Source organism: Pezoporus wallicus, unplaced genomic scaffold, assembly GCF_028554395.1.
Source record: "Pezoporus wallicus isolate ANWC-B61680 ecotype Strahan unplaced genomic scaffold, APGP_CSIRO_Pwel_v1 contig_4131, whole genome shotgun sequence".
Taxonomy (NCBI): domain Eukaryota; kingdom Metazoa; phylum Chordata; class Aves; order Psittaciformes; family Psittacidae; genus Pezoporus; species Pezoporus wallicus.
Genome location: NW_026641950.1, coordinates 3,445,262 through 3,468,662, shown reverse-complemented (window position 1 = coordinate 3,468,662; position 23,401 = coordinate 3,445,262). Strand labels below are relative to the sequence as shown.

General features: G+C 38.1%; 1 protein-coding gene across 3 annotated transcripts in view; it reads right to left on the bottom strand.

Moving 5' to 3' along the window:
* Positions 1-23,401, bottom strand: part of PREX2 (phosphatidylinositol-3,4,5-trisphosphate dependent Rac exchange factor 2) — a 172,921-nt gene that overhangs the window by 4,784 nt on the left and 144,736 nt on the right. For all 3 annotated transcript variants that reach the window (XM_057426105.1, XM_057426103.1, XM_057426104.1), the window contains 4 exons: positions 22,566-22,632; positions 21,012-21,202; positions 10,128-10,230; positions 2,386-2,453 (listed from right to left, as the gene is read on the bottom strand). In XM_057426105.1, the coding sequence (XP_057282088.1) occupies positions 2,386-2,453; positions 10,128-10,230; positions 21,012-21,202; positions 22,566-22,632 (429 nt within the window). The remainder of the gene's footprint in view (positions 1-2,385; positions 2,454-10,127; positions 10,231-21,011; positions 21,203-22,565; positions 22,633-23,401) is intronic.

Sequence of the window (23,401 nt, the reverse complement as noted above, 5' to 3'; positions counted from 1 at the left end):
GTTGCTGATAGATTTACTCTAGAATCAGTACTTCTGTTGGATCTTACCTAATGTCTTTTATGGGGCATGCAAGATGTGTACATGCTCCAACAAATGTTGCCACTCATTAACACAACAGCCTCATTAACACGGTCAGCCTCACCTCCATCCCTGGGAAAGTGATGGAACACCTTATCCTTGGTGCCATCTTAAGGCATATCAAGGATAAGAGGGTTATGAGGGGCAGTCAACATGGCTTCACCAGGGGGAAATCATGTTTGACCAATCTCTTAGCCTTTTATGAGGAAATAACACGGTGGATGGATGATGGCAGAGCGGTGGATGTGGTCTAGCTTGACTTCAGCAAAGCATTTGACACAGTCTCCCACAGCATCCTCACGGCTAAATTGAGGAAGTGTGGACTGGATGATCAGGTAGTGAGGTGGACTGCGAACTGGCTGAAGGAGAGAAGCCAGAGAGCTGTAGTCTATGGGGCTGAGTCTAGTTGGAGGCCTGTAACTAGTGGAGTGCCTCAAGGGTCAGTACTGGGACCGGTATTATTTAATATATTCATCAACGATTTAGATGAGGGAATTGAGTGTACTATCAGCAAGTTTGCTGATGACACTAAGCTGGGAGGAGTGGCTGACACGCCAGAAGGCTGTGCTGCCATCCAGCGAGACCTGGACAGGCTGGAGAGTTGGGCAGGGAGTAACTTGATGAAATATAACAAGGGAAAGTGTAGAGTCCTGCATCTGGGCAGGAACAACCCCAGGTTCCAGTATAGGTTGGGAAACGACCTGTTAGAGAGCAGTGTAGGGGAGAGGGAACTGGGGGTCCTAGTGGACGACAGGATGACCATGAGCCAACACTGTGCCCTTGTGGCTAAGAAGGCCAATGGCATCCTGGGGTGTATTAGAAGGGGGGTGGTTAGTAGGTTGAGAGAGGTCCTCCTTCCCCTCTACTCTGCCCTGGTGAGACCCCATCTGGAATATTGTGTCCAGTTCTGGGCCCCTCAGTTCAAGAAGGACAGGGAGCTGCTGGAGAGAGTCCAGCGCAGGGCAACGAAGATGATTAGGGGAGTGGAGCATCTCCCTTATGAGGAAAGACTGAGGGAGCTGGGTCTCTATAGTTTGGAGAAGAGGAGACTGAGGGGTGACCTTATAAGTGTCTATAAATATATAAAGGGGGAGTGTCACGAGGACGGAGCCAGGCTCTACTCAGTGGCAAACAATGATAGGACAAGGGGTAATGGGTACAAACTGGAACACAAGAGGTTCCACTTAAACTTGAGAAGAAACTTCTTCTCAGTGAGGGTGACGGAACACTGGAACAGGCTGCCCAGGGAGGTTGTGGAGTCTCCTTCCCTGGAGACATTCAAAACCCGCCTGGACACATTCCTGTGTAACATTATCTAGGTGTTCCTGCTCCGGCAGGGGGATTGGACTAGATGATCTTTCGAGGTCCCTTCCAATCTCTAGCATACTGTGATACTGTGAGTAGCTGCTACTCAGATTTACTCATTCCCTGGACACTTAAGGTACACATCTTTTCTAGAGTCAGATCAAGCAGAGGCGTGGAACCACGTGCAGTGATTAGGTACAAGCGAATTATGAGCAGTATCCTGATTCACTACTGGGAGAAGCTGGGACATCAAAGAAAAGGAGAGCAAATTGTGTAAGAAAAAGCTCCTGAGTATTAGTGGTCAGAATCCAGAAAACAGTCTTTCCACGAGTCTATGGACAGCACTGTTAGTTAACAAAAACCATTGTGTTTTAAACTGGTTAAATAAAAAGTCTGAATTAGAGTTGGATTAATAAATCCATATATTAAGATAAAATTAAGAACACTGTTGTTTGGTTATTTTCATTTATAAGTGTGCTTATTAAGAAACATTTCAGGTACCTGCAATCCATCACAGCATTAAAAAAGATGGATAAATACAGAGCAGTCGCATTTTTCTTTCTAATGGATGTTTCAGAAAGAGACAAAGAAAGACTACGTCATCTCTAAAAGCAACTAGGACATGATTTTGCCAAAATAATGCAGTACAGTATTTCATTAAAATGGGGTTATGGATTTAGTTATGAATATTTCCCTCAAACCACTAAACATCACAAGTGATGAAAGACTTACTCCAGTGTTTTCATAATTAACATGAACTAGGCTTCAGTTTTCAAAAATGGCTGTGTTTTGTAGTGCTACATAGCATGAACTTCTGCAACTAATTACTTTACGTAAAACTGTGTGGCTAAGAATTTAACTGATTTTATGTACATTAAAACTAAATCTTACCAGTTAGTGCACAATGCAGTCAATATTTACTGTTAGAGGTTTTTAGCAGCTAGAACAGAATTTGGCACAAACTAGACAAAATCATGGTCTAGGACACAAATAGTCAGTTACCTTGGCACAGACTGTGGTGTTCGATCCCTCACTCCTAAATTCTTGGCTGTGTTTTGTACTCTTGCACCCTGTGAAAGAAAAACAACTCTGCTTCATTTATTGCAAAACAAGTTAGAAAGTTTTCTGAACTTTCTACATGAATGTAACTACTGACTATAATTAATACACATGCTCCGTGTCCTGAAACAACTCTCCTCTTCTAAGGTGGGGAACAAGTTAAAGCAGTACTTTAATTCTCAACTTAGAGAAATACATAGAAAAAAGGCAAAATCTTTCCTCTTGTCATTAAATAAATATCAACATGGAAGACTTCATAAAAAACTAACATTCAAGGCTTAAAACAAACACATCTTGCTTGATTTTTGTCACCATTATTTGTAGAAGGCATGAATAACAAAGTTTTTTTCTGAAATGTCACTTATTTCCTATGAACAAACAAATATACCTTATTTCTTATAAATAACTTTCTAGTTAGAACTAGGAAAATGGCCTAAGTTAAGGCACTAAATTTAGCTTAGAAAAAAGCAGGCCCTGCTCTTCCTTTATAATCACAGAATCACAAAAAAAAAAAAAAAAAAAATGTTGGAAGGCACCTCCCAGGATTGTTCAGCCCAAATACCCATGCTTAAGCAGGGTCAGCTAGAAAAGCTGGTCTCTCTGTACCACAGCTGATCTTTTGAAAAACAATAATGGAAGTATTCTCGTCTTACTGACTCATCTAGGAAGGAGGAAGCTGAAACATGAAGAATATTCATATACCACGATAGTTAAAAAAGCACTCTTCTGCAAACAAATTTAGATTTATGAAAGAACTTAGTAAAAAATTGATTTTAAATTATGAGGTCTAGCTTTTAAAGTGCAGTTTTATTAATGTAGTCATCATAAAGAAACATCTGTTAGATTTACAGTCTTTTTCTGTTTTCCAACATTTTAAAGAGGATGGCAATTACTTCTGTCTGTAATACATACGTTGACTCTCCCTTTATTTCACCTTTTGTACTACCTAAATTCAGGACAAAATAACAGGGAACATAAATACATAACCTCAGAATTCTTCCAGTGAGATCTTGGATCGGTGTGAAACATCAAAGATAATTTACCTTCCAGAGCTGCAATGGTGGCTGCACATGGTGTAATAATTAGGTAGAATCATTGATTCACTATGTAGAGTAAGACTAGACATTGAATTTGACTGAAATGTGGTACCCAGGTAATTCAAAAGGTATTATTTCAGCATTATTTCAGAGCAGCCAACATGGCTTTACCAAGGGGAAGTCATGTTTGACCAACCTCATAGCCTTCTATGAGCAAGTAACTAGGTGGATGGATGATGGTAGAGCGGTAGATGTGGTTTTTCTTGATTTCAGTAAGGCATTTGATACTGTCTCCCACAGTAGATCCTCATAGATAAGCTAAGGAAGTGTGGACTAGATGATCAGATAGTGAGGTGGATCAAGAACTGGTTGGAAGGAAGAAGGCAAAGAGTTGTGGTCAATGGGGCAGAATCTAGCTGGAGGTCTGTGACTAGTGGAGTCCCTCAGGGGTCGGTGCTGGGACCAGTGCTGTTTAATATTTTTATCAATGACCTGGATGAGGGAACTGAGTGTACCCTCAGCAAGTTTGCTGATGATACTAAACTGGGAGGAGTGGCTGACACACCAGAGGGCTGTGCTGCCATTCAGCGAGACCTGGACAGGCTGGAGAGTTGGGCGGAGAGGAACTTGATGAAATTCAACAAGGGCAAGTGTTGAGTCTTGCATCTGGGGAAGAACAACCCCATGCACCAGTACAGGTTGGGGGCTGACCTGCTGGACAGTAGTGAAGGGGAAAGGGACCTGGGGGTCCTGGTGGACAGGAGGATGACCATGACCCAACAATGTGCCCTTGTGGCCAAGAAAGCCAATGGCATCCTAGGGTGCATTAGAAAGGGTGTGGGTAGTAGGTCGAGAGAGGTTCTCCTCCCCCTCTACTCTGCCTTGGTGAGGCTGCATCTGGAATATTGTGTCCAGTTCTGGGCCCCTCAGTTCAAGAAGGACAGGGAATTGCTTGAAAGAGTCCAGCGCAGAGCCACAAAGATGATTAAGGGAATGGAACATCTCTCTTATGAGGAGAGGCTGAGGGAGCTGGGACTCTTTAGCTTGGAGAAGAGGAGACTGAGGGGTGACCTCATCAATGTTTACAAATATGTAAAGGGTGAGTGTCAGGATGATGGAGCTAGGTTTTTTTCAGTGATGTCCAGTGACAGGACAAGGGGCAATTGGTGTAAACTGGAGCATAGGAGGTTCCATGTGAACATCAGGAAAAATTTCTTTACTGTGAGAGTGACAGATCACTGGAACAGGTTGCCCAGGGGGGTTGTGGAGTCTCCTACGTTGGAGATATTCAAGGCCCGCCTGGACAAGTTCCTGTGTGATGTACTCTAGGTTACCCTGCTCTTGCAGGAGGGTTGGACTAGACGAACTTTTGAGGTCCCTTCCAACCCTTAGGATTCTGTGATTCTGTGATTCTGTTATGGGCTCAAATGAAAGATAAAAAAGGCTGGCTGGTTACACACAGGCAGATTCTCATCGTTATGTAAATCAACATGTGACAAAAAATACTGTGTCCTTACTTGGTTTTTTTTTGGTGGGGGGGAAGGGATGAAGGAGGAATTGGTGAACAGAGGAAATAACGAGAGTACCTACAGAACTAAAGGCAGAATATAAGTGATTTTACTAGCTTTACATCTAGTTCAGTAAACTTACCTCCACCAGTTGCAAAAGACACGTGACTACAAACAAAAAACATACATCTTTCCCCAGGAATCACTCCAGAATTCAGTCATTAGTCCCTCAATACTTCCTCTGTTCAGCAGTGAGTATTTAATTGATTTCAGTGGTTCTCTTCTTTCCCATCTCATCTTGAACCCACACATAACTTCACATCACTAACCTCCTTCTGGGAGATTTATATCTTGGGTACAATCTTATCTTGTTTTGTCAAGAACCACTATTTTCACTTAGTTTGAGTCTGCCAGATGCCTTTAGTTTTGCCCCGATAAGTACTATGGTCAGTTCCTATCCATGCTACATGTTCTTTAGACATCTATCATATTCTCCTTCACTCATGAAGCTGAACAATCCTGGATTATTTTGCTGGTTTGTCCTATCCTGTCTATAAACCATACCCAACTCTTGATACTTTTTTTTTAACCTTCTCTGAACTTTTTCCATTAAGCTATATCCTGATGGAAAGGATCAGAACATCAGTTCAAAATGAAGGGTCATGACAGCATGATTTCTATTTTGTCATCTGTCCTTAACTAAACCATCATAAATTCTTATTTGCTTTCTTGATAGCTACTGAGAATTGAGCTGATGTCTTCTATCATATCCCTGAGGTCTTGAACATGAGATGTAATGGAAAGCTCACAGTCAATTATTTTGAATGTGAACTTACGGGTTTGTTTTCCCTTGTTTTAAGTGTGCATCACTTAACAGTTATCTACACTGATTTTCATCTGCCATTTTAGTCATGAAATGTCTAAAAAGACCCTTTTGTATTTCTTCACAGTTACTTCTCATTTTTAATAAAAACTTGAAAAGAGTTCAGATAAGAACAGGTAGGATGATTAGGTAAGAAATCACAACTGAAAAAAAGAAAGATCACATTAACTGATGTTCTTCTGTCTACACAAGTGGTGGTTTATCAGGGAAATGATCATCAAATTTAGGACAGACAGGCTCCTCTTAAGGGGCTGTAGCAATAGGAGAAGAGGTAATGGTTTTGAACTAAAAGAAAGTAGATTCAGACTGGATATAAGGAAGAAATTTTTTACAATGAGGATGGTGAAGCACTGGAACAGGTTGCCCAAAGACATGACTGAAGTCCTGCGTCTGGAAACATCCAAAATACTACAAGTCTACTGCAAAAAAAAAGGGAGTAAAATCTGGTCTCTCAGACTACAGTATGCTGGATGGAAAACAGGACACTTGAATTGAAGGGGGGAAAAAAAAATAAAGAAAGAAACCCCAACATGACCGACTGCTAAGACTAGCATATGATTAACATAACTGTGAGCCAGAATATACATATACATGGGAAACCTATCTAACTTAATCACACGTAGATCCTAAACATCAGTGCTGTGACTACCTCTGAAACAAAATCACCCTATTTTCACTTGCTTCATTCACTAGACATATTAATTTGAGTATCCTGCTCATGTAATAAATCAAATGCATCGATTTAAAAAGGAGTCTAGCTTTATATAGCCATGTAATTTATTGTTTAGCAGGGTAACAAATTAGACCTTACTAACAACCACCAGATTCTTACTTCTTTTGAGGAAAAGCCCGCAAAAATTACTAGCAACTTGCTACATGACATCTTTGGCTCCACTGAGCACCATTATACTATTTATATTCCAATACACTGTTAATTTATGCTTCTCCAATATCATTCTTAAAGCTATAGCAATGTAAATATTGACACTGTCTCACATAGGTGTAAGGGACAGTCATGCTATGCAGCTCCAGAATGTTTACCTCTGCATACCAGTTTAGCCAGAGCACTGGCGAATGGTGCTGGCAGCACTGAGGAGACACCACCATCAATCTAGAGTCTTACATAAGAGCTAGTATTTACACTGCCATGAGAAAAAATGATAGGTTTATTTTCAAGCTACACACTAATTTAAAGTTAGCAAGAAAGTCACATAAAGAAAACAGATTTTCTTTATGCCATGTGCAGAGAGATCTAAATCAGTAGAATTCCCATGAGAATTATTTAAAATGTAGTGCTGTTATCATACTCATGAAAAAGCATGGAAAAATTATTACTTACTTAAAAGACAAGTCAAATTCTCTCCTAGTCTTTTCTGTGTATCAGGTTTTTAGTTACCTTTCATCCTCAGAGCCCTGTACCCTCCTGCAGCTCCTTTCCTAGCTAGGTCTCTGTCTTTTCCATGCTTTGCTGCATCCTGAAGACACATCCTGTCATGATGCTTTACACAGTATTTTGTGGGTACAGATGTTTACACGAATAAACATACATGAGTAAATAAAATTACTAGAAGATAGCTGGGGCTTTGTCTCAAAAAAATTATTTTATAAATCCAGCCAGACTAGATAAGCAGGTAAAAAGCAGAAATCAGTTAACAAAAACCATGCCACATACCCAAGTTCATACCAATCCTCACAAGTTGGTCTCTTTTCTGTAGTTCTCATAGAGCAGGTGCTTGTAAATACCTCATTAAAACTCATAGGGCAATTACTTTGAAAATCTATGCAAGGCTATCACGGAGGCTATTATGAGTCGTCATAAACATGATCACAGCTTCATTCAATTTACAAGGAAAAAAAAAAACAAAACAGTTTCTGAGGTCATCCATTCAATCAGGTGTCTTAAGTTATTTGGTACTGGCACCCCAAGCTGGAAGAGGTACCTGCTCTGAGCAGAGATAATTTCTCCTTCTGGAAAGCTGATGCTACTAGGAGGCAATGTTGCAGCCTTCTCCAGAATAACAGACGGAATAGAAGTTCTTTCATTTGCACTTGCCTATACCACAAAAGATTCAGGGCAAAAATAGGCTAACAAAGTTTTTTGCTTGGTTGTTTTTCTTTTTTATATTAAGCCAGGAAAAAAGCCTTTTGCCCTTAACTTACGTTCTGCAACAAACCCCAAGACACTTCCTCTGTGCCCCCTGCAAGTTTTATGGCCTGCATTATGCTCCTGACAGTTAAACCCTACAGATAATGTCAACATTAAATCTGGAACTGTTTTCTAAAAAATACCATAGTGTGTTGTTGAAATTACTCAAAAACATTTAGAATTTAATGGAGGGTTACAGTTCTACTCCAGAACTCCAAGACTGATTTAAAATTACAACAAAAGATTATTACTCTATTAATTGCAGCAGTGATTTCCTGCAAGAGGAAGAATGTGTGAAAAGTCTGGCTTGATATACTAGCAGACTTTCTTGCAGTGTCTGTGGGTGGTATTGAGATATTGGTATCTTTAACAGCTATTGATCACCTGCTGTTTTACTTCAAAGAATGTAGACTCACTGGCGGCTTCTTTCTATATCTCTATTTGAGCAAGTGCAGCCACTCAAAACCATGCAAGTTACTTTTATTTTGTCTTTCATTTTCATTTAATAAACTGCAGAACCACAAATGAATCAGCATTTTTTTAACTGTGTATTGAAAATGTACCCCTTGACAGAATACATCCTGCAGGCAGACATATGTAAAACTGTATGTCCACAGCTTTTTATTGCAAAATACCCAGATCTGACTTTTGTCTAGAACTTCAGGAGCAGACGTATCAACCTATACATGCAAGTTTATCCTTATACAGCAGTAGCTTTCAAGTCAAGTTAAAGCACTAATTCCTGAGCAGACCTACACATTCTGAATCAAGAACCATGAGGGTATTTATTAACCACAGAAACTTATTTTATGCACCAAATAAAGTGGAAGTTCAATATGGAAAGGAATGTGCATAATCACTTTGATGTACCCATGTTAGGCAGCAGCACTTACATAGAATCTATAGCTTGAGGGTACCTACACAATTGCTTTAACAGACTAAGAGTTTGATCTAGTACACGTGTATTTTTGTTTACAACAGTTTAGAATTAAAGTACAGCTGGTTAATCATTTTCATAACTCAACTGTGACTGCTGCACAGAATATGGAGCAAAATTTATGAAAATAATAAAATTAGATTCAAACTAAACACCAGAATTTATAAATCTTGCCTTATCTGTGATTAATTTTTCTGATATTTAATTACCTTTTTTTCCACTTCAAAACCGAGTGCATCCTGTATCTTGTTTATGCTTTTGTCATAAGGTTGAAAGCTACCACAGGCTGAGATATATGTTCCATATTCACACAAGAGTGATTAAATCCCCACTCAACTGCTCTTTGATCAACTGCATAGGTTGAGCTCTTTAATCTTCACTTCATAAGCCTTGTCTAACCACCTCTGGATCATTCATACTCCTTCTCTGAACTCCTTCCAAGATTCCAAACATCCTTTTGAAAGTACTTATCTGATAACAAAATATTCTAGGAAACTTGGTGCAGATACAGTAGAGTGTATCCCCTGCCTTCAGTTGATATTGCCTTTTAATCCAGCATTTTTTGTTATACCTTAGCACTAAGAGTTCATATTGAGGTGGTTATCTATCCACAACAGCCTCTAAATCCTAATACTTTATTATGACCAAAGAGTGAAAAAGCACTATTTTGAAATAAGCACATTGTTCTCAGAATCTTGCCTGGAAAGTTGAGAACCACAGTATGTATTTCTCTCCTTCCCTCCTACACTTCCCCTTCATTCAGTACATGAGTCATTTTTTATTAACAATAGTCAATAATCTTAAATTACTTTTATGTATCTGTATTAAAATTAAGACTGTCTTACTCAACTGACTATTCTCATGTAAGGTGATGCCACAGCAGTTCCTGTACAAATATCATTAAATAAAATCATAACCCTGTGAAAATTATGATCCATTTACACATATGGAGAAAGCAAGTTGGTTAAAAACAGCGTATTCCATTATTTAAAAACACACCTTTCAGTCAACAACAAATAAAGAGAATAAATCCAACAAAATACCCAAATTATGAAAACTCACAACACTAAGATGGAGGTTAAAAAATTCTTGTCATTCAATTCAAGCCATTTTTGTTTGATGATAACATATCTTGTTTGGAAACATCAGTTCTTACCCACAGTAAGCACTTTACCTGTTTGCGCATGACATCTGTAGCTTGCATGATATAGCGAGGAGGTAGCCCATGGCTCCGAGCCAAAATGATTGCCTGTTCCAAGGTAACACTCAGAGTGCAGCTACAATGAAAGACAGAAGTCAGCTATCTGCTAGCAGTGATCTCCTTAAAATAATTGCTTTTAGATCAATTAGCTTTTTATAAAAGGTTTTCAATAAAACGATTACATAGTAGACCTAATCCTTAACCCCTCCCACCCATGCAGGCATTAGCTTGAATGCTAAAATGTGTTGTAAGTAAGAGAGTGTAGCAAGTGTTCCAGCTGACTTACAACCAAAGGCATTTGCCTTGTAAAAGACAACTGTGGCTTGGCAAAAGCACCAGAGTGACAACCCAAGGATAATTTTTTGTAACTGTATAAATCCTTTTCCAGGTGGTTTCTGCCCATGTTCTCTCTCACCCTCCACTGTTAATGCAGACCCTAGCCTTGCTACCAGGATCCTGACATCTTGCCATTGATTTAGCCTGGTTATTCTCATGGCACATTAGTGCAGTTCAGTCCAAAATTAAGAGACATTTACCCCTTTCAAAAAAGTAAATAACTAGGGCATTCCTTCAAACGAACCATCTTCTGCTACTTTGCCGATATTCTTCAAGTAAACACTTAAGGACAAAAACTCATCATGGTACCACATCCTAATGAAAAGGTTGTAATTGCTTTGTCACAGCAGCCGGGAAAGTTTCAGAGCTAAAGATCTTGCTGTAGGACAACCTGTCATGACACTAGACAAGCAGCAGTAGGAAAAGTCATTTTGGACATGCCATCTGATTTCAGTTGTCATGGCGAGGACAAGGGCAGATAGCTGGTTTCTCATGCAATCAAGACCAAAGCCGTACAAGACTCACACGTAAAGACAACAAAACTGAGTTGAAACTGGGTTTTTTTTTTAAAGCGCAACATGTTTGAGGGCTGCTATCATTCAAAAGGTGACAGCGGCTCCATTCTGCACCAGTAAACTGTTTGGTGATTTTTCTGTTCACAGCCAAAGTACCACAATAATCAAATACCTTCAATCAGAAAGATGAGTTTTAGAGCAAACAACACTACCTCAGCAGACCCTGAAAAAAGCTGCAGATTTCAAGTTCAAATAATAAAACTGAGACACATGGTTAAAACATACTTTTGAGTAGCCTTTTGGCAAAATCCTGACCAAAAGATTTTGCACAGTTTATATTATGCACACAGAACAGACAGCATGTTTCAATCAAACACTCATCTTGCTGAGCAGAAGATCTGTAGGAGGAAAAAATGTGTCTGCACTTATTTTCTTACTGAAAAAAATCACCACCCTAACTTGTCTTAAATACCACTTAAGTAAATTTATGGACTGTAAAAAGTTTCACAGTAGTGAGTGTAGAAGATACTAAATTTGATCTGTAGCTTTATTAATGGTCTTTCATTAAAAATTCATAAGCTCAGTCATTTTCCTTGGTAATGAAATAATTTTTATTCCACAGTTTCTTGTGTACACTGACCTCAGTGTTACCTTGAAGCAAAAATCTATTGATCTTTTGTGTTATATTTAAGCTTTAAGGTTTTATAGGATTTTAAGGATTAAGGTGCATAATAGTTAAATATTAGGCTAGAAATTCTAAACACTTGTGTTTTCATCTTTGAAAGGTGAAATATTGCACTAATAAAGTACATGCTCATCTTATTTGCCAGCACCGAAATCTAAACATCTAACCATCAGGACCAGACTGTAAAGGAAACTTTGTCCCATTGACAATGAGAAAAAGCAAAAGTATATGAAATTTAATTTGACAGGTGTAATCTAAGCCAGAGAAAAAGGGGGAAAATGTCTCCCTGTGGGTATAATAGAGGCTAATGGGCTCAAAGTACAGCTTTCAAACCAACCAGTTAGTAATCCAACTTTCCCATAAATCCCATCCTCCTGGAACCCAGAAAGAACAGAAAAAATCATATTCTGCCTGTGATAATCAAGACTAACAAAAGAACTTCCTAAATAAAGGTCAGCTTGAAGAATTAGGTGCAAACACTAATCTTGAATTAGAAATGACTGCCAAACTGTTCCCCATCCAAAACCTGATGAAATGGCTGTTGATCATGGTACAAACCATCTACATTTTGACAATGCCAACCACAACTCAGAAATAAGGTCGCCAAGTTTGTAGATGAAGACAGAACCAGAGTGGGAAAAGCAGAGACAAAGAGTAAAAAGCATAATTAAGATTTCTTTAATGGGCTACTGGAGAGGTAGGCAAAAACTACAGTACAACCCCAAAACATTGAAAATTGAAAATCTCACCTTAAGGCAAAAAAAGAATAGGGATTCTAAGGTGATTCTAAATATTTTTTACACTTATGATGACAGCACTGATGATATTAAGTATTATCACACCTCTTTAATGGAACCTTTTATATTAGAAGTGATGCTGGTTAGATACATCCACTGTTTCTTTTCAAAACATGGTTACTTGTTAGCATATATTAAAAGAAGTTAAAATAGCATCAGTGACTTGATCGCATTTCAGTATCCTATTTTATTAGAGATGCAGTTTAATATCACTAGATTTTGTGTTTCTTTTAAGGCACGTAAAGGTCTGATGAATGTCAGAATTAAATGTAAATTACTGGTTATGGCTTTTGTCATGTGACTATGAAATAAAGTTACTACCTTCTAAATACTGAAACCAACACCACTCAAATAGCTTCATTTTTGTTGAATACTGAGTCAGTGAAATAAAACTGATTATAGAAACCTTTCATGGAGCTATGCTGAACTGACTCACTAATAAACATGCATTTACATGCGGGTGCTTTCTCCTAGTTCTTCAAATATGGTTTTGAATCTGAATATACATATCTGTTACCACAAATCAAGCTACCCTGCAAAACAGCTGTGAAAGAAACAAAGGCACACATAAAACATCAGATGGCAACAATATCATAACTGGAAGTACCTCAGCAATAGGGCTGCCAAGCATAGGGAGATCAAGCAAATGCAGGTTTAAACCAACACAACCTCTACAATTTTATGAAACAATATGAAGGCTGGAAATTCCTCATATAATAAGACTGTTCTGGTGGTTTGAGCAAGGTTCAATATAAAAGACTGTCAGCAAATATGCACAATATGTAATAATCCTGCATTTTGAGAGCTGATAAGCAGGTGGTATTAACGTTCGCAAAGCAATTTGGAAGCAGTTCCGACCACTGAAAGCTTCTGGTCACTTGGATGCAATCAGCCTAGACAACCAAACATGGAACATATTAGGAAAAAAACCTCCTTTAATGTTCTTAACATTCTGTTACAGGAAGCATAAATCCCAAATCTGTGTATTTTACAGTGCAAACAAACCAAGATCAATTTTCATTCCCTCTCTTTTCCTCTCATCCCTTCTTCTATGCCAGAAAAACAAAAGATCCAAATTCATAATCTCAGAATTTATGCCAGTTATAATCACAAATTGCCTGCCTTGACAGATTACAGCAGCAAGGCAGCACAGACGTTTGGCTTTCCCAGCACAACTGGGCTGAGAATTCTTCATTTCACCCATTTGGTTTCCAAGAAACAGAAGGGGCTACAGCTGCTCCTAGCCCTTGCCTGCTATTCCCAGTCTCCCATCAGTCATGACAGTATTGATGTGAAGACTAAATACAAACTTTTAAACATCTTCTGGATCAGACCATCCTGAACAAAAGAAGTTAAACCATCTTCTGTCACCAACAGCCCATTTGTTTCTGATTTAGTGTGATTTTTACTAAAGGGCTGCAAATCGACTGGATAGACACACATGTACAATGAAAAATGCAGCTGTAAAAGGGAAAAACAGATTGAAATTTTCTAAGAAACAAATTATTTCATGACAGGTTGTTTGATGCCACCTGAAAAGAAAAATAATATGAGTTCATGTACTCTACCTACAGAGCTGCCATTTGGCAAACTGTCTATCTGTGTTACCAGAGTAAAATGAATCTAAATCATTCAATTCATTTTCAGGTTTCACTTAGGATTCCAGCCATCCTACATCCAAAGATGCATCAAAACATCCTGTGGAAAAATGCCCTGAATAGAAATTATGAGTTGAAACAAACTGGCTTACTAGTTACCACCATCAGAGATGCCAAAATGAATTATGTTCTAACTATGTAAAAGGGAAGAAAAAAAAAAACACATAAAAAGGATGCATCTATGCTTAATCTAATGAAAATTTAAAGCTTCTAATCAACATGTAATTTAATGCCATTGTTACTAATTACTTTTCTTTCCATACATCATAAGCTAACCATACCTACATTTAACCACCTTTTTAACCAATTATACTATTAAGTATTCATATCTGCTGTCATTTAAATTAATGCTTATACAGCAGCTGCTATTTACACCAGTGTATGCAACAATTAAAAACTTCAGTTTTAAAGTAAATCACTTTGGGGTAAACATTTTTAGGGGGTATTTCTCCATAATTACCAGTGATGGCTGGGTAATATGCACCAATTCGGAACAGTAACCCCAAAAAAGAAAATAAGCCATGATAAATCTAAAAATGAGGGGAAATGTTTTTCAGGACTATAAAAAAAAACCAGCATAATAAGTACAGGTAGGCCTAACTCAAGACGCTCCCACTATTTCTAAGCTGTTCTTATTGTGGGAATATGTCTCCATGCAAGTAAAGTTCAAGCTTGCATTCTCTGTACCTGTATACTGAAACTGCTAAATAGAATTTCATCTCACAGGGAGAGATGGGCCTTAGACCGAGTCACTTTGTGAAGCTGAGATGCTCCCAGTGTGGCAAGACCGCTGCTTTAAATCAGCCTTGGACTGAACCCATCCACTGAAGGTTAATCCAAAACCTTTGTTATTTTTGCCAACATACAGAAAGCCATTGCTTTACACATGAACTGTATTTATTCCATTATGATGGTTCAGTAATCATAAACCATGCTTCAAAAAGTAATTACTGTACCACACAGAAATGGATCCAAAAGATTCAAAGTATCCCATGCCTTTTGTTTGCACATTTCAGTCATACTTGCAAAAACAAACAAAAAAAAAATCTAAAGTCAACTGAAAGCCCATCTTTGGCCATTATTTCTTCCAATGCGTGGAAAGTCTTTCACATTAAAGGCTTCTTTCCACATAAGCAAGCAGGTAAATCTGATGGAAAATTGCGGTTTACTTCCTGTCCTGTAATAGTTCAGGTTATTCACACTTTACACCTCAAAAATTAAAGAAAATCTGGACAAGTTTTTACTTTTGTATACTTCAAGAGGATCTATTAATTTTTTGTTGTAATGTAGCAGTTTTTGTAAGGAAAAATTGGATTCTCCAAAGTCCTGGACTGCAGATATGGCAATACTGTACGAACTGAAGCATGACAGAATGATTCTACAGAAGACAGTGATCAAGTTGTGTGTCAACCCTGCTACTAAATGTCCATAACGTTAAAAGGAGTTCAAATTGGAAAAAAAAAGAACACCTTGAAATCCATATTAGTAGCAACTTAGATCCATCTTACCTGTTTCAGTGCATTTTATGCACTTCCCTCCATTTTCAGATTGCATTTCACATGAAAGTGACTCAGAAATTGAAACATGCAGAAGAACTTTAAGACTATAGTCCTTCACATGCAGAGATAACAAAGCAAAAATGTACCAGATTAACTATGAAAGGCAAGTACAGATCAAAATTATCATCACTGTAGAAACAGTCTATTAGTGCGAAATGTCTTGTTTGTCTTAAGACAAATTCTCATACATTTGACAGTGACATAACCATTTCCAAATCGTAACCAGCACAGAACAAAATACTCTACTATCCTAAATTATTTTACAAAAAGGAAAGTTTGTGTCTTAGTAGGCAAAGTATCAGAAAAATACACCAATTATAGACAGACATAAAACTGCCATTTAAAAAACCAGGAAGGAATCTTGATTAAATGGGAAGGTAGGAGTAAAAGCACAGTTTAGAGCAGATGGCTGGAAAGGAGCAAGGACTAGTCTTTCATCCTGTGCTGACCTGTCTCCTGAAAGTAGTGCCATCGATCCCAGGAAGCCTTCTTACTGTGGAGCTAATATGCCAGCGTAAATGTAGCTCCAAAACTTCAAGGATACTTTTGGTTTGTAACATAGAGTCATTGAGTTCAGGACAAAATTCCTGATGGAAAATTTTCTAAAATAATCTAAAAGGAAGAATTCCTATGATAGAATATCTAAAATGTAAATTCAGAGTACCTATTCTTCACCTTGTTTAATTTGATTCACAGAAAGGCAACTGGCCATGACAGACAGCTTATGGAATCACTCTGCTTTGCTATGCGGAAGATGGAGCAGGTTTAGCTGGATTGCAGGAGGTGTGCCAGCTACAGGAGACAGCATAATCAACCCTTGGCAAAACCTGCCTCATCATTCAGCTGAGTGTCTGCCAGCCAGAACCCCGCTGCTTGAAGGATGGTAACACTAAGGAGAGACTTTCTAGAGGGGAAATTAAAATTCAGAAAAGAAAATAAGACAGTGAGTTTTGGTTTTTTTTTATTCACAGAATACTTCTCTTCTCTTGATCCTCCAGGAAATGCAAAATTTTAAATAAACTTGGGATTTGTTTCATTTGGATGCTCTAAATGATTCCTTTGAGCCTGAAAAGCCTATGGTCCCTGAATAGACTTCTGCAGCTGCTGCACCTAATTTCATTTTGGCATGGAAAGAGACTAGGACATGTCTGTGCAGTACAGTCTCCCTCAAGCAGAAGCTAACATCATGATTCAATAAAATTCAGAAGTGCCTTTCATCACCTACATCTGTACAAAGTGACTGCAACTTCTAACAGAACAAATACAAGTAAAAAAAGCAGAGCATTGTTTACAGGGTGACAGCTGACTGGCAGGCAGAAATATAATTATGGATGATAAAAAAGGAAAACAGAAATGCAAACTATTGATTTCTTGGACTGATTTAGTACTCTCTTCCTGATGTTGATCGACAAGTCATATTCATTTATGATAATCCAAGGGGAGTTTGTAGTATTTGCACATCACTTAGGACAGTGAAGGTTAAACGGACTTAATGTTAAAGGGACTTTTCCCCCAACCTTGTTTTTCTAGTGATTGAAATACATTTGAAAAGAACTGCTGTCTGAAATAGATACAGGGTTTCAGGCTCTAATGTAAATTGGTAAACATATTGTCATAATAAAAATCAAAGCAAAGCAATCACCACCAATTCAAAATCCCCAGCATTATCTTGGATACTGGGATGGAAATATGAACTCTGTCAAGCTGTTTTAACCTAGTGAAGTGTAAAAAGCAATTTAATATGTATCACAGTGAAGTCAGAAACCAAGACACTGCTGATACAGAGATCAGCAATCACTGTCAATGCAGACAAAGCTGCTGTTTCATCGGTCTTGGCCCCTTCCCCACTGGACTGCCACGCAGCACCTCCCTCCCAGGCAATCTGGGATTTAGTTCTGGTTAGAAGGAGGGGTGGCAGACCAGCCCTAGTAAATCCATTATAAATATTATATATATATATTATATATATATATATATTCTATTTTATATAAGTAAATAAATATATAAAATACCTAAGTTGAGAAAACATAAAAAGGGCTCTGCAGTCAGTTCTCTTAAGAGACAGATAAATTGAGTGAGGGAAGGTTCATATGTATATTTTTGGTTAAAGTCTATTAAATATATCTAAATTCTGACAGATTATACGGTTTGCTCAGTTCCCATTTCCCAGGAACAAAAGAAAGATGCTGACCAGCAGAGCACTCTGTACTCTTCCCCATTACAGACCAATCACAGAAATTAGGGTAAAATGAGGGCTTTTTTTAAAGGAAGCATACAGAAACCTTGCCCTGAGTTGGTTATTCTTCATTTTCAAGCTGGCAAGGGTGATAAGTGAAGAATATATACTTCAAAGATTAACCTGCAAGGACAATTTACATCTTTCCCCCATCAGCTTCCCTAGTAGCATCTGTAGATACTAGTTTTCAACTCATTTAATATCCGCAGCATAGTGTTAAAAAACAGTCATGAGTAATTGGTCTAGGCCTCCAAAATGTGGATTTCTGCAGCTGATCAAAATCAAGCACTTCACAGCAGTTAGTCCCTAAAAACACAGGAGGACAAATAAACTGCTGAATACAGCCAGAGATAAATACCCTCTTTTACTGAAAATCAGTAGCTTGAACTCTAAGGAACTAACTTACAACTTAAAGAGCATTATTTCACAAGATCTTCTGCCCTGATTAAATAGTATTTAAAAAAACAGAAGAAAGAAGCCTTCAAGATTGCAGGCAACAAGCAAAATAATGTATGTCTATGGGACTCGATCACATCCAGCATCTTACTCGTCCTTCTTCTGTCCTCATCCCAGGATTTCATGGTGCTGCAAGACAGTTTCAGTCTCCAAAGGATCAAGGGGTGTAGGTTCACAAAAGCACATCAGAATTTAGCAGTAGAAATGTTGGGAACAAAATTCACCCAGCAAGCCTATTGGCTGGAGTCAGAACAACCTTTCTAGCTAGGCAAAAGCAAATTCAGAATGCCAGAAAGTGGAACCTACTCAGTGCTGGGACTGTAGAGGTGTGCCACTGGGAGGCCAGCAAGAAAAAAAAACAGCATGCAAAGTCATTTTGTATGACTTCAAATTCCAAGGAAAGAAACTTCTTCATCCAGTTGTATGCACAACAGTAACTTCAGGAAACTGTTAAAAAAATTTCCTCAACTTTTACCACTCAAAAAATAATAGCCCTGCCTAAAAAAAATAGACCCTTTCAAAAAAATTGACCCTTCCTAGTCTTTAAATACATGACTTTTCTTCTGAACTTTTAGAAATTCTGGGCAAAACCTCTTTGAGTACCTATAAAATCTCAAGTAATGCATTCCTTTCTCCTGAAGGGCCTATCTTAAAATTTCTCTGATAATGCCAAGAGGTGATGTTTCTCTCTCTGAAGCGATGGTAGCCACAAAGGCAGATTAATGTACAAGTGAATTAACAGTATCTTGCACAAAACCTCAAATGGACTCACTTTAAAGCAAAACTAGTCATGCTTTGGAGAAAAGGGGTTTGTACCTTTGCTTTATATAAACAGGTGATCTTGAATCCTTTACCATGCAGAGGGAATCCCACACATAACGTTTAAATACCATTCCCACTGGTCATAATGAAATGTCTTGAAATCCAATATGCTGGTTTTCTAGTATTTTGTGTTTTTTAAATACACTTAAAGAGACATTTAATAGTTTATACCTTTGAATTAGCCCTAGTTTTGAGCAGAAATTTGATGAACAATTTATTCTCAGGTAAGATCAGCTCACATTCAGAATCGAGCACACCACCATTTATTCAGTCACCAAATTATTCTGAATAATTTGTGACCCACACACTGTGGGTGGTAGTTTACTGGGGCTGTTAAAATTGCTCTGACTTTATTCCTAAACTGTAAGAATGTTTGGCACAAATTCACCGGCCAATTCAGAACTTAATCCATAAAATCATGATGAAACCCAGAGGTAAACTTTTTCAGTTTTACAAAACAGAAAAAAAAAAGGCAGAATTAAGCCCAAAGTCTTTTCTGAACACATAAGACATGCTACTGAAACCCAAATAAAGAGCTGCATAGTTTCGTGGTCTTCTGAAATGACAACTTCATGACAGTCCATGCTACACAGTATTCCCGTCTTCATCTTATATAGTGACTAGTGTTAAATAATACAGCCTTTTTCTGGTACTGCCTAAAATGAAGTACAGTATACAGCATATTATATACAGTGATATCACTGATGAGGAGTAATACAAATAGTCTGTTTCAAACTCTGTTAAAAGAAACGGCAAGCAGTGCTTTTACACACCTTAATTGTGTTGGCTATATCTGGAGTTCCCTGCTTTTCATGCCTGATAATCTGCATTGCAGCTATGTTGCTTGCCTTTTTTTTTGTTTTTCCTTTTTTATATTTCAGAAAGGACATTACTTAAAATGAGATGAAAGCAATGATTGGTCTAACACAATGTACTGGTAACCAACCGGCTAAAATAAGGATTTGCATAAATCAGGAACTACAGAGCCCATTTTTAAGATAATGCTACCTATAATCTACAGTTTGGAATTGTTATAAAAAGATCAGATATTTAGCATCAGTTTCCTGGTTATGTTCGGGTATTTGTTGGCATGTTTTCCCCCTAATTGTAATCTTTACAATTTTTTGGTATAATGCGCCAAAAAGAACTGTTATCTTCCCAGCTGGAACATAAACATATGGCTGCATTTGATGGATAACATTAAGTACTAGAGAGCTCTATGACGCTATGGTCTATCTCTATTTGTCTATTAAAATCTCTTATCATTGATGACAAAGATCAGTTGATTACAGCTCAGTTCAGTTTCTGATAATTTGATAATTCAGCCTATAGAACCAGTTTTTCAATCTATAGACTGAACTTCTAGCTACCATGAGGTACAACTGCAAAAATGCATCTCTCTTCTGTTTCATTTTTTTCATGAAACAAACTGTATTACAACTTCCCCTAGCATACATGTAAATACAAATTTCATAATTTCTTGCCTGTATTAAGAGTTTAATATAGAAGGTGTTATTCACATAGGAAACCTTCCTTTCTGTGCTTTAGCAATTAAGGTTTCTGTCTTTTCCTGACTTGAACAGGAATAATCCATTACAACTCCACAAGGCAAAATCATATTGGTCTTTTCTGTTAATCACTACAAATACACCACAGATCTTCCAAGTGTGTTAGCTATTCAGTCTAAGATATCAGATATTTAGTGTAAGACTATTAACTAAAAAGCAGCAGTCTCCAACCTGCAATGACTGAATAACTGACTGAAACAAAGGGAGGAAAAGAAATTGCCATACCGGTGAACTCCACTGTTGCACATAATGATGTGACAAGCTCCAAGCCTGCTACAGAGTTCGGATGACACTGAAAGCAGTCCAACTCCAGAAGCACTGCATGCAGTGTATGCACAGGCAGCAGTGCGCTTGGATCGGATGAAGGACCCTATGAGTCGGTAAAGTTCATCCAAGCAATTGAGAGGCCTCATCAACTGCAAGAGGAAGAGAAAAATTTAATACTTGCTTCTGAAAGCACATGAAATGCTGTTTTAGAGTACGTCATCACATGCACATGGGACAGCAGGGCTGGCTGAGAGAGTGAAAGCCAAATCCCGTAACATAGATACAGAGCAGTCTTCTGTAACATAACCTATGACATCTTTTTCAAACTTTTAAATTCTTGCCATCCCTGTTTCATTCCCAGTCCTGCCTACAGAGGTGTTTTCACCTCAAGAGATTGCCATTTCTGTTAAAGGTACTGCCAAAGCACTTCCCCAAAGAAGGGAAGCCATGAAGAGGCAACCTACACCCATAAGCATATACAGGAGGGATGCCAAGACTAGTTAATTAACTCACTGAAAAATCAGCTTGTAATTAAGACACACTGTCATTTATTTATGCGAATATCTTGTTCCGAATCCTGACTAACAACATGGAAAAAATAAATTAACAGAAGTGACAAAAACGTACTACAAACCAAGAACAGTTAACTTTGTAGCTGGACTTAAAATAAACTCAGCATTACTGTACAGAAAAGAAATGATCCACCTAATAAAGAAGTCCTCGGACACTTTCAGGGATGGGGCATCCTCTGTGGATGTCCTCCTTCCCTCCCAGGCAGCCCAGCATGGATCCAGGAAAAGGGAATTATCAGCCTTTTAACACCCATGCTGAATGATACCAACATAAAATTTTAGCCTGTCATGGGGTTCAGATGATGATAACTGTATTCCTCAAGCACAGTAGCTCAATCACTTCCAAGTCAGTGTAGGCAAGACCTGAGGAACTTCTTTCCCCTCTGCTACTGGGCTGCAATATGGGCATTAACTCTCCAACAATAGGAGAGAGCATTAAATGAATTTTCAGAGCCCCTGGGATCTCTCAGTCACAGAGGTTTAAAGAAAGATGAAGGCATTTGAAGAAAGCCTAAATGAGGAGGTTCAGAACAAAGCCATCTGAGCAGGATGCTGAAGGAGTATTTCATTTGGAACAGCGCTTCCAGTTTTCAGAACAAAGAATTTCCACCTGCACCTGCTCTCCCCCCACCCTACCTTTCCACCCCCTGCATGCTCCTGGAGCAATTGCACTGCCCTGAAAGCACAATGGAAATGAAAGCTATGGCTCCTCTTCTCAAACACGCTGATACCCTCCAGCCTTTTTGATACAGAACCACATGGCACAATATACCCTTAAAAACACAGGTGGGACAAATTATTGCAAGAGAGCTCCTCCTTTCCATGCCCCATCCCCACTTTAAATAATTCAGTTTTTCAATGGAATTAAGAAAGCCTCAGAGAAGGATTACACAGTGTGTAACATGCAAAGTTTAATTAGACACTTAACATTGTTATTTACCTTATCTATATAAGCTGCTTTAGATGTTGAATTTGGAGGCAAGTTTGACTTATCCAGGTAGAATGCCCTGAAAGAACAAACATAATAAGGCAAAACCTGTTAGTTGCTTAAACTCCTGAACAAAATGCATGTGAGTGTTAAGACACCATCCTAACATTTAATTTTTTATCATGCTAAGAGAGGGTCAAGCGATAAGATATAGGTAAATAACCATTATCCCTCTTTCTTTTAAAGTAATAAATATTTTTTTGTTCTGGAGACAAAAAGCTGTCCATCTGACAGTACAGTGCAAAAGTTTAATGTCTAGTTAGTAGAAAAAACAGATCTGAAAGAGATTTTCACCATGAAAAGGTTTGTGGCAACTCTCTAGATTTAATAGTGACTTTGGGAAACTTGGCCTTACGTAAACAACGCCTCAGCTAAATGCATTATAAACTTTTTTTATATTAGCTGTATTTAATTGTAATAATATGAAACCAGAATCTCAATCCTGAACCACATCACAGAGAGAGAAAATATGCACAAGCTCACAATATAAAAAGAAACAAAAAAGCAAAAACCCTACAAGGGGCAAATATGCATCATACAAGCAAACTGGCATTTGCAATTCCTTCAGTCATGCATGCATGAGCAAGTAAAACAACTGCCTTTCTTTACAATTTCTTTGAAAATGAATTACTGCATGAAGGAAAAGCTGAAGAAAACTGTTATATACCTGCAGAACACAAATGCAATAGAGAAACCATGCTTACTGTATTGGGTTTATCTATTGTGTACTAAAGTTCATCAACACACATTCTCCCAGTTCCTTCTATAACCTTTCACTTATCAATGAA